Source organism: Anomaloglossus baeobatrachus, chromosome 7, assembly GCF_048569485.1.
Source record: "Anomaloglossus baeobatrachus isolate aAnoBae1 chromosome 7, aAnoBae1.hap1, whole genome shotgun sequence".
Classification (NCBI taxonomy): Eukaryota; Metazoa; Chordata; class Amphibia; order Anura; family Aromobatidae; genus Anomaloglossus; species Anomaloglossus baeobatrachus.
The window spans coordinates 195,193,821-195,206,205 of record NC_134359.1 but is presented as its reverse complement, the minus strand read 5'-3'; the positions used below and the strand labels follow the sequence as shown (position 1 = coordinate 195,206,205).

At 46.0% G+C, this 12,385-nt stretch overlaps 1 protein-coding gene across 2 annotated transcripts in view; it reads left to right on the top strand.

The window, feature by feature from the left end:
* The window catches only part of DHRS7B (dehydrogenase/reductase 7B), a 53,876-nt gene extending 42,383 nt beyond the window's left edge, over window positions 1-11,493 (top strand). For both annotated transcript variants that reach the window (XM_075319059.1, XM_075319060.1), the window contains exon 7: window positions 11,146-11,493. In XM_075319059.1, the coding sequence (XP_075175174.1) occupies window positions 11,146-11,351 (206 nt within the window). In that variant the 3' untranslated portion in view covers window positions 11,352-11,493. The remainder of the gene's footprint in view (window positions 1-11,145) is intronic.
* Window positions 11,494-12,385: the final 892 nt, after the last annotated feature.

Sequence of the window (12,385 nt, the reverse complement as noted above, 5' to 3'; positions counted from 1 at the left end):
GGAGTTGACAGTTAGTGCTTATGGAGTTCTATGGTAAAATATAACTGTTGTTCCAAAATTTGCAGCAAAATACACACATAGCAGAGCCATGTCAATCACCAGAGCGGTGCTGGTGTAACATACATCACACCTGGGTATTGGGTGCAGGAGGCACTATTAGGATCTGCGTCAACAAAGACAATTGAATCGGGTCAGGTAAAGACCTCTCAAAAGGAGACCCCCTTGAAACAGACGATGGTCCAGTTTGCTCACTCTTTCTTGACAGTTGTTGAGGAATGGACTCTTGCAGGTACCTTTTCAGCTGGTTGCGGTGGACTCTTTGGATACCTAGGTCCTCCTGATAAATCAAGTAGACTTCAGGAGAGAGGCTGTCCCTAACTACATATGACTCGCTCTCCTATCTGCTGTCTAGCTTACTAATAGGGTGATTGTTCTTAAGCCACATTTGATCCCTTGATTGTAAAGGCTCACACTGTCATGGAGGTCAAAGTTTTGCTTCTGTCTTTGTTAAGCCTTGGCAAGTCGAGTCCACAATTTCTCTGGTACCTTCCAAGCAAGCATCTCTTGCTGTCTTTGACCCAATCAGATTAAGAAAGGAAATGCTAGGAGTCTGGTCCAGAGCTATCCAGAGACATGTCAGAAGGCAAGTGTCAATGCTTCCCGAACATCAAATAGTAAGAGGTATATCCAGTGGAGCAGTGTATTATTGTAGAGACGCACTAGCTTTGTGACAAGTCTTGGCCAGTCTGCTCACTTGTGTAGAGGAACTGCCTTGAGCATGCTGATAAGGGTTTGGTTCATTTTCTCACACAGACTATTTCCCTGTGGATGATAGGCCGTTGTTCTCAACTTTTTGCACTTGTATAGTGTACACAGCTCTTGAAACAACTGAGACTCGAAGGCTGCTCCCTGATCGGTGAGAATATTTCTAGGGCTCCCATACGGTAAAATGAAACTTTTTTTTGTCCACAAGACGGCCGCGGCAATCCTTGCAGTAAGGCCTCTAACGGAAACTACCACCACAAACTTTGTGTAGTTGTCAATTACAGTCATATCATATGCATACCCAGAGTGGCTGGGCTCCAGTTTGACATGGTCAATGGCTACAGGCTCCGAGGAGCTCTGGCTTCCGATTGGGTGAAGAGGAGCATGTTGATTGTCTTTCCCCCCTGGCCACAGCACAGGTGTGGACTCTTAACACCAAGTCTCGATGTCGGCTCTCATGGTGATCCTATAAAACCATCGCCTGATGGTGGCCTCTGTCATCTTCTGGATACCAAATTGACCAGACTGGTTGTGAGACATGTCTAGAACCATTTTAGATTCCCTTCTGGGGAATACTGCTTGGAAGATACTCATAAGTGACTGGATCCAAGGCTCTTTGATACAATAGGCCCTTCTGTAGAAAGAGCATCTTTCTCTGTCACCAGAGGCATCCCTGCTCTGCATCAGCTCTCTTTCTCCGGATTCTTTCTGGCACCCGTCCACTGGAAAAGTAATTCAGAAGTTTGCCAATGACTTTGCTCACGGCCTAGAGATTCTGCCAGAGCTCTTTTTCAGCTGAAGGCAGGACATCACCTTGCTTTTAAGCATCAATAATCCTTGGAATATGCTGTCTGATCTGTAGGGCCTCTTGCTGGATGAAGCGGGTATAAAAAGCGAGCATCTCCACATCTTCCCATTGATCACCCAGGGATTTGACTTTTGTCCGAACAGGCATCCTGGACAAGGCATTGGCAATATCATTGGCCTTGCCGGACCGGTATCTAAAAATAAAGCTGAAATTGGCCAAACTGGAGGCCCATTTCTGCTCCAGAGCTCCTAAACGGGCAGACTTTAGATGCACCAACAGGTTGTTGTCCATATATATGGTGAAGGGTGAGGCAGCCAGATAGTCCTTAGGTTTCTCAGTTATTGCCCAGACTAGGGCAAGGAACTCCAGTTTTAAGGAGCTATAGTTCTGATCGTTTTTGCTTGCATTCTGTTAGTGAGCGACTGTCATAAGCAACAACCCTTTAATTTCTGGCCTGCATCTGGGAAAGCACCGCTCATAATTTTTTTTTTTTTTTTGCGCCTGCATCTTGTATGTAGGTTAAGGGGTAAACTGAGCCACTGGTCCTTTTGTTACCCGGATTACAGTCAGCTTCTCTTTCAGTAACTGGAATGCGGCTTCTCTGTCGGCAGTCTAATCCACTGGGAGTCTGGCCTTCTGCCAGTCTTTAGGCTGCCCCTTTAGGAGCTCTTGGAGGGCACCCACTCACTATCTGGGCAAATTTTGCGATGTCTCTTCGATAGTAACTGGCAAATCCCAGGAAATGCTTAACTTCTTTGACTCTGGTAGGAGCAGGCCAGTTTCTCACTGCAGCTAGTCTATCTGGGTCTTTCTGGAATACAGCAGCACTCACAATGAGTGTTTCACTTGGGGCTTCAGGAGGAAGCACTTGGAAGGTTTTATCTTCAACCCATATTTAGCCAGGGTCTGGAACACTTCCGCCAGATGTTGCAGATGTTCCTCATATGTCCTGGAGTACACTATTATATCGTCAGGGTTTTGAAGAACTGTTTCAAAAGTTGCATGTCCAAGACCACTTTCTTTCCATCAGTCTCTGAAAAATCTCCCTGGGGCATTACACATCCCGAATGGAATACAGTTGAATTCGAAGAGGCCCATTCCAGTACGCAAGGTCATTAAGCAGTTAAAGGGCATTCACTACATTTTGGTTGCGTACAAGTGTGGCAGGATTTTCTTTGTCTTCATAGGGACTTGCCAATACCTGCTAGTCAGATCTGAAGTGCAGCAGTAGACTGTGGACCTTAAAGCTGCGAGAGACTCCTCTATCCGAGGCAAGGGATAAGCATCTGTATGCATGATATTGTTGATTTTCCAGTAGTCCACACAGAATCGTATGGTTCTATCTTTCTCCTTCATGAGGACAAGGTGGGAGGCCCACGGACTATGGCTATCCCTGATCACATTTGCTGTCTTTATGTCCTGGACCATTTTCACCTGCTGGTACATGGCAGGGGGCACTGGCCTACACCTTTACTTGATGGGGAGATGGTCGCCCATCCGGATGGTATGATGGATTACACTAGTTTGCCCGTAGTCTGTGGCGTTGGCTGAAGGCTTCTGAGTGTGTTTTGACTACCTCTAGTACTCCTTGGATCTGTTCGTCTGGAGTGCTATCATTGCCAACATTCAATGTGGTCAACCAGGGTGGTGAGGCAGAATCTTTATCTGCATTCTCTGCTATGGTCTCTTGTTGCGACACCATATGAGAGGTTTCCAGGAGATCCTCTTGGTGGATGTTACATAGACTGGCTACAGCATAATATTTAAGATTTTTCAGGTCCACTAGTTGGTCCCTGATGTTGATCAAATGAATAGATACTTTGTCTTCTGGACACTGTAACTAGGCTTCTTGTGGCTAGGATAGGTGGTTAATCCGTCATTACAGGTGGCTCAACAAGGGCGTGGTAGTCTTGTCCCTGCACTCTCATGCAGGCTTTGTCCCAGGTTGTAACCGGACTGGTTGGGCATCCTTGATCCGGGCACGGCATATTTCCCCTTTTTTGTTAGTAAACTTCTGTTGAACTGCCAGCACCTGCATGGTCTCATGGATAGCCGTCTGAGAGTCTTTTGGGTACCTTTTGGCAGGTCCTGTCATAGGGCTTCCAGCACTTCTTCAGTATAGCAGTTTCGAAGAACACTAGTGCCTAGAATCACAGGAAAGTTGTCATTTTCTGGGACTTGGATTACTACTACTCCTTGCTGTGGGAGTTTGGTCTCTCCAATCTGAAGCGTGGGTTCCCATTAGCCATGTATGGCTACTGACTTTCCATTGGTAACTGTGATGTGGAGCCAGGCCTTTTGGAGGTTGTCAGCTTGGCTCCTTATTGGCACTCTTCAAATGCTATATGCCGGATAGTGGTCACTTGAGATTCTGTGTCAATCAAGGCATGGAGACTCACACCATTAATGCGGACTTCAACTGTGGGGCGAGCGCCCACGTACTTTGGTATCCAGGCTGGATCTTCGGGACTTAGGGTCTCTCTTATGAGGGGCACCCCGCTGCCTCATGGGGTAATCGTTTAACTGCCAGCAATCCTCTTCTTGGTGACCACATCAATGACAGAAGTCACATTCTAGCCTTCGGGTACTCTTGTACCATGAATCCAAAGTCCTCTCTGGGGGTCAGCATCTGTTCTCTCTCTTGGTCCCGGTGGTGTCCGTTCACGTTCTAATCTTGGAGGTTCCTCTCTTACCCATCTAGAGGGGTACTCCAGTAGCTCCAACCAATTCACCTTTTCCAGGTTTTCGGCAAGACGAGAGACTTGACCAGCCAGGGCAACTTCATATTCTGAAGGTAGGGCACGGGCTCCTTGTTCAGAAATACGGCTTGAAAGGGGAAACTCTGCGGTAGGCTTAACCTGTCTGTCTTCCTTTATCTCAGATTGACGTTTCTCATCCAGGACCCCTATGGCCAATTTTTTTTAATTCCAGGAAATAACTACCTGAATGCTGGACAGACAACAGCTTTAGTTGGCACTTCAGAGCCTTGTCCAACACACCTTCTGTGAATTGTTCTCAAAGAGTCTGATCTTTAGTCTCAGCTTCTCGAGCGTCTACATGTGTGATGTCACTCAAGACTTCCTACAGTGACAGGGCAAATTCTCTGAGGGACTCTTGTGGTGTTTTCCGCTTTCCAAAAATAAACCACGTCTTCAACTCTGAAGTAGTCCTTGATTCAAAAGTGACCTTTAGTATTTCCAGGATCTGATCTATAGTTTTGGTGTTCAGGCCGAGGCCAGGACTTGACCTTGCTGAGTGCTGCTCCATGTCGCTGACTAAGATCTCCACTTTCTGCTCCTCAGTGACAGGGTACGATTAGAAGGTAGGTTGGATTCCCTCTCTGTGTGAGGCGCTGCCTTATAGTGTGAAAGCCAGGGGGCCCCAAAGTAATATGGCATGGTCAGATGCATGAGACAACTGGCTGCTGTTGCTGCAGAGGGTGAATTACATTCACTGGGGTACTAGGTAAACTTCTCTGAGGTTGTTTGTGGCACTTGGGTCGCTGATGAGTCTTTTCACTCCATGGTGTGACTACCTTCACTGCAAAACATTGCTCTCAATATTCTGCACCAGACTACATGAGTCAATTTGAGCTAATACGAAATTTTGGGAGGAGTTGCTATGAGCAACAGCCGAGAAATGTGAGCATGGCCCATTTAACAGTTGTGGCGGCAACTTGCTTTGGTTAACTGGGCTATACCAGAGGGTAGTTAAAGGTTCAGACAGTCTCTTACCCTGTTCGTTTCCCCAGCGGTACTCACTCAGGCCTCCTGAGGTAGCATGATATTGCGAGCTGCAAGGATACAGTAACCGCAGTGGCACATGCGGCGGCAGGTTTTTATTCCCAAGCATAAAACGTTAATCTAAGATTGGGGTAATTCAGCCCAAGGTGAAGAGACATACATACGTATGTCACAGCTTGGTAGTAGGTGCAGGAGGCACTATTAGGCCCAGACGTAGGTGCTGAGCGGTGGTGAGGCTTTTCTGCGGTGTTGTGCAGACTGGGATGTCATGGTGCTCCTACCTGGATTCTGGTGCTCCACACCCATTCCCAGGGTACATCTGAATGAGGTAAGTAGGAATAAGGCAGACCGTACCTGGGTATGAACTGTTCAGTTTACTGGGTAACACTGACTGTTTACTTTCTTCCTATGCATTAGTCGCGACACTGGATTTCCATACAGGTTCTGGTTGGATGGCAACCAGACTGGCACTGTGTAATTGCAAATCTATAATTGCAGTTTGACCTTACTGCGATGGGCTTTGAAAAGACTGTCTGGCAAGGTACCTGACATTAGCTGCCCTTGTAACCTGTTCATCATCTCCAGCTCGGCTTGTCTCCACTGCTCACTGTCAACTCTCCCTGGTTACCATAGTAACCTGGCTATAGAGGATATTGATCAGATATCCTCCAATACAGTCCCTTGCCAACACTTATACCACCACCTGCTGATCTCCAGTGGTATTGCAGAGCAACCGCCAAAGCCAAGCGACACTACTCTATCCTCCTCCTACTGGACCTGTCCTCTGCCTTCGACACAGCAGACCATTCCCTCCTACACAGTAGACCATTCCCTCCTACTACAGATTCTCTCCTCTCTGGGCATCACAGACTTAGCCCTATCTTGGATTTCTTCATACCTAACCGAACTTTCAGCGTCTCCCATTCTCACACCACTTCCTCATCTCGCCCCCTATCTGTCGGTGTCCCCCAAGGCTCAGTTCTTGGACCCCTGCTGTTCTCCATCTACACCTTCGGCCTGGGACAGCTCATAGAGTCCCACGGCTTCCAGTATCATCTCTATGCCGATGACACACAGATTTACCTCTCTGGGCCTGACATTACCTCTCTACTAACCCAAATCCCACAATGTCTGTCTGCTATTTCATCCTTCTTCTCTGCGCGATTCCTAAAACTTAACATGGACAAAACTGAGTTCATTGTCTTTACTCCTCCTTACTCATCTCCTCCAACAAGCCTTTCCATCAAACTTGATGGTTGCTCACTCTCCCCAGTCTCACAAGCTCGTTGCCTTGGAGTAACCCTCGACTCTGCTCTATCCTTCAAGCCTCACATCCAAGCCCTCTTCAACTCATGCCGATTACAACTCAAAAATATCTCCCGGATCCGTGCTTTCCTTAACCAAGAATCAGCAAAAACATTAGTGCATGCCCTCATCATCTCCTGCCTCCACTACTGCAACCTCCTGCTCTCTGGCCTCCTTTCCAACACTCTTGCACCCCTCCAATCTATCCTAAACTCTGCGGCCCGCTTAATCCACCTCTCCCCTCGTTATTCCCCAGCCTTGCCACTCTGCCAATCCCTTCACTGGCTTCCCATCACCCAACGACTCCAGTTCAAAACATTAACCATGACATACAAAGCCATGCACAACCTGTCTCCTCCCTACATCTCTGACCTAGTCTCCCGATACCTACCTGCACGCAACCTCAGGTCCTCACAAGATCTCCTTCTCTACTCCTCTTATGTCCTCTTCCCACAATCGCGTACAAGATTTCTCCCGTGCATCCCCCATACTCTGGAACGCTCTACCTCAGCACATCAGACTCTCCCCTACCGTGGAAAGCTTCAAGAGGAACCTCAAGACCCACCTCTTCCAACAAGCCTACACCCTACAATAGCCCTCAGTCCAGTAGACCAATGCGCAACCAGCTCTGTCCCCACCTATTGTACCATCACCCATTCCCTGTAGATTGTGAGCCCTCGCGGGCAGGGTCCTGTCTCCTCCTATACCAGTCTGTTTTGTACTGTTAATGATTGTTGAACGTATACCGTCTTTCACTTGTAAAGCGCCATGGAACAAATGGCGCTATAATAATAAATAATAATAACAACAACTTGTATTCAATTTAATAGAATGATACCAGGCAATACATCAAATCATAAATTTATTCTATAGACTCCTATGAATGCAGAAAATATTGTAATGTCCCCTTCTGGGTCATTACACTGGGACAACTTGGACAGGGTCAGAGCCAGACTACTCTCATCTTTGCTGATGGTCCCTGGTTTGATTTTTTTTTTTTTTTGGGTTCACTTACACTAGCGTATAACATGGCCAAGTACAATCTGATGTTTTACCTGTTAGGACTCGGACCAGAGTTATACCATGGGGCAGTGTAGATCTGCAATTTATTTTCTCATGCCAACTGCATGAAAAAAACAATCACAACATGCTGCAAGTAGCTCCGATATTCTCATTAGGAGCAACCATACAAGTCTATGGTTGCATGTTAAATATCGGACTGAACTCGGATGTGTTCCGAGTGCAGTCCGATTCCCGCGGGCACAGGCAATGGAGAAATTTAAAGGTAATGTATCGGGTTTTTTTTTTTTTTTTTGTATTAAAAATAGTGATTATGAAATCAAGTATTTTTAATACAAAATGAAAATCGTAGCTTATTTACTTTTTCTGTTATTCTAATTTTACTGTATGCACTGGGGACCATGTTGGATTTGTTGTGTGTGTGTGTGTAACGACAGTTACACACTCCTTTATGGCAGCCCCTGTGCATAGAGAATAGTGGTTGGTATCCAACCCTATTAGTAACGTTACAGTGCGCGTCTGCTGTGACCTGGACGCTCCCCCTGGGCTGTCCAGATCACAGCAGAGGGAGGATCTCAGCGCCATTTTTGTGGAGCTTCAAGCCATGCTTTTTGCTCCACTTTACACCTGTCAACCGCCGGAATTTGTGTCCGGGCCGCCTCCCCTCCCCCTGTTACCGATGACACCCCCTCCCTCCGTTCTCTCCAGCCCCCGCAACTGCCGCCGTCCCTTCCCCCGCCGTTACCGTCTGTAATGAAACCCCCTCCATCCGCTCTCCCCAGCCCCCGTTCTGCCCGCCGCCGTGTGTGTGTGTGTGTGTGTGTGTGTGTGTGTGTGTCCGTGTGTCCGTGTGTCCGTATGTGTCCTCTCCAAATACACCCCCCCCTTCCACCTGTCGGCCTGTGTGATACTTTCTGCAGGGCTGTGTAGCTAATCCTCTCATGTGTGATACTGTCTGCACCGTTGTGTATCTAATACTCTCCTGTGTGATACTGTCTGCTGAGCCGTGTATCTAATCCTCTCCTGTGTGATACTGTCTGCTGAGCTGTGTATCTAATTTTATTGTGTGATACTTTCTGCAGGGCTGTGTATCTAATCCTTTCCTGTGTGATATTGTCTGCTGAGCCGTGTATCTAATACTCTCCTGTGTGATACTGTTTGCAGGGCTGTGTATCTAATACTATCCTAATCCACCATACAGTGCTAACTACTGAGCCACTGTACAGTGATTACCACTGAGCCTCACACAGCTGCAGAACTAAAAGGCTCAGCATACTCCATCCAGGACTGTATGCAGGAGTTTTTTACCCCCCAAAAAATTGACGTGGGCTTCGCCATATTTTTGGATGCTAGCCGGGTATAGCAGGCAGGTACGGGCTGCCCCCAACCCCCAGCTGTCTATTTGTACCCGGCTGTGAACAAAAAATATAGTGAAGCCGTTTTTTTTTTTTTTTTTTTTTTTTTAAATTATTTCATGAATTTCATGAAATAATTAAAATAAAAAAAATGACGTGGGCTTCACCCAATTTTTGAGTCCAGCCAGGTACAACTAGGCAGCTGGGGATTGGAATCCGCAGCTCAGGGTGCCCAAGCTTTCTGGGCACCCTTGTTACGTATTGCAGTCCGCAGCCACCCCAGAAAATGGCGCTTTCATAGAAGCGCTATCTTCTGGCGCTGTATCCAACTCTTCCAGCTGCCCTAATGCCGGGTGGCTCGCTGGGTAATAATGGGGTTAGGGCTAGCTGTATATTATCAACTGGCCCTAAGCCCGAAATTCATGGTGTCACGCCAATATTCGACATGGCCACCATGAATTTCTAGTAAAGATAAAAAAAAAAAATTTTTTATTAGAAATAAAACACAACACAATTAGTGACTCCATCTTTATTGAAATAAAGAACCCCCCTCCGCAGTAATCCTGGGTCAAGGGTCCTGCGCCGTCCAATCCGGATCCAGTATCATCTGATCAGTTTGCTGGAAGGCAAAGCGATCAGATAATGTGTCAGGTTCAAGGCCTGAATCACATCACACATGAGCTGATTGTATAAAAGCTGTTTATACAATCAGCTGATGCATCAGTGGAAAAAAAAAACCCTACACACTTACGTGCTGGCTCCTGTCCGATCGCTGCAGGAGCTGCCGGTGATCAGCTGATAAAGTCTCCTGATGGCATCAGCTGATAGCCGGGCGGTAAAAAGCCAGCGTCACCGCGAGACTTGCGATCAGCTGATGCGTCAGGTGACTGCATCAGGTGATCCACCACCATGTCCTGCAGCCATCGGACGTGCCTGGGAGCCGGCACACAGCCGGAGCGGCGGTACCGGAACTGGAGCTGGGAGCGGACATGGCACCGGGAGTCTGCAAACAGGTATGTCCTTCTTTTTTTTTTTTTTTCTCTATTGTTCACTTTTGATTTTGCCTCTGCTTCCATCTCTCGCACGGGAGCGGACCTGCCACCACACAGGAGATTGAAGCAGCGGTGGCGGTACCGGGAGGATTCGATGACCGCAGTCTGCATATATATATATATATATATATATGTATAAATGTGTTTCCACTTTACTTCCGGGTGGAGATGTACAATTCATATACAGTCACCCATAAAATGGCGACACATTACTATGAAATACACCTCCTCCCCTTTTGGGTGCAGTGTAACACCCAAAAGGGGAGGAGAATAGGCATGTCATCTAGTGACTGCCCAAATTTGCAGCTATCGTAATTCTACTAAGGATTACTATAGCTTTTTGATGTGTACACAGGAAGATGTTCCCCCTACTGGCAATTTATAAGTATTTTTTATATAAAAGTTTTATTTTACATATTTAAAAGTTGAATTACATTAAGAAAATAGTTGTTACACAATTATAATAATAATTTTTGCTGATTTGGCCTACAAAAAAAAATAAAAAATTAGACGATACAGTCCCTTTAAGTTCGCAGTCTTCTCTTGCATGAGAGAATAGGATCATACTTAAGGCAACACTTGAATTAAACTCTGGTAGGGTTTGATCCAAGTAACATTAGCATAATCATCCTGACTCTCGAGTATGACAGAAGGTATGGCCAGGTGAGCGACGCCGTAAACTGTTTTGTTTTTTTTTTCTCTGAAACGCTGGAGCATTTCAGAGCATACGGATAATAATATACCCGACTGCAATTGTACAGCGAGACATTGATTCATGCTGCTTGCAGTTGGAATAGAATTTATCTACTGACAGGTTCTTTTTGAGTCTATTTACATTGCTTAAATAACGTTGAGTAACGTAAGCAATATGAAGAGAAAGACCCTCTAAGTGTGCTGAAATGTTGATGATACCTAGGAGTCCTATCAGTTTGTGGCAAACATATTGTATATCCTTGATCAGGATCTGTGGCCACTGCACATCAACAACAGAAATCTCTACAGTGCTGTTTTCTTGTGATTATATATTTCTTATATCTAGTTTAGTTATTAATCTGTATATTCTTTATTCTTCTTGAATTATTTCCATTTTTTGGCAGTAATGGACAAGACAACGGCTGAAGGAAGAACGCCAGAAGAGGTAGCGCATATTGTCCTTAGAGCTGTCGGAGAAAGAAGTAAAGATGTTCTTGTAGCTGGCCTGGTGCCAACGTTAGCTGTGTACCTGAGGGCACTTGCTCCAAAAATATTTTTTTCTATCATGGCAGCAAGAGCTAAAAAGGAAAGGAAGTTTAAGAATGCATAATATGGAAGATTATTCCGTCTCCTCTTTAAGACCAAATGTCCTATGCCACTAGAAAACAGAGTAAATCGAGCTTGGCTACTTAACTAAGCCTCGTGATTCATCATACGTTGAAGCCTTAATAAACATTTTTACCTTTACAAAATGGTGGCTGAGTTTATTTGAACTGTAATATACCTTATTCTCTTTTGCATCAAAATAAAATGTTATGGTGTATATTATTTAATGCAGTCAGAATTCAGAAGAATTGAAATAATGTTGAGTCACTACAATAACCATAGAGGAACTCCTATAGTTTTTACTATTCTCAGTATGCTTTATATCATAGCTCAAGGTGTAAGAAGTTAGCTCCTCATGCTTCTGACAATATTTGCATCTTGATTTCCAATAAAGATCTTAAAATCTGGCCTATTAAATAGTTATGTCAACCTTTAATCTCTGTTGACTACAAGTAGTAGTAGCCATGCAGACTTTGTATCCTAAAGGGGGCTTCAGATGCAACGACATCGCTAACGAGATGTCGTTGGGGTCACGGAATTCGTGATGCACATCCGGCCTCGTTAGCGACGTCGTTGCATGTGACACGTACGAGCGACAGCCAACGATCAAAAATACTCCTTATCGTTGATTGTTGACACGGCGTTCATTTCCCAAATGTCGTTGCTGGTGCTGGACGCAGGTTGTTCGTCGTTCCTGAGGCAGCACACATAGCTATGTGTGACACCCCAGGAACGACGAACACCACTGTACCTGCGTCCTCCGGCAATGAGGTGGGCGTGACTTCCATGTGGCTGCTCTCCGCCACTCCGCTTCTATTGGACGACTGCCGTGTGTTTTCTAAGGGGGCGGTTCGCCGCACGAACCGCCCCCTTAGAAAAGAGGCTGTTTGCCGGCCACAGCGACGTCGCTAGGAAGGTAAGTATGTGTGACTGGTACTAGCGATATTGTGCGCTACAGGCAGCGATTTGCCCATGACGCACAAACGACGGGGGCGGGTGCTTTCATGAGCAAAGTGTAAAGCAGCCTTAAGTCTATTT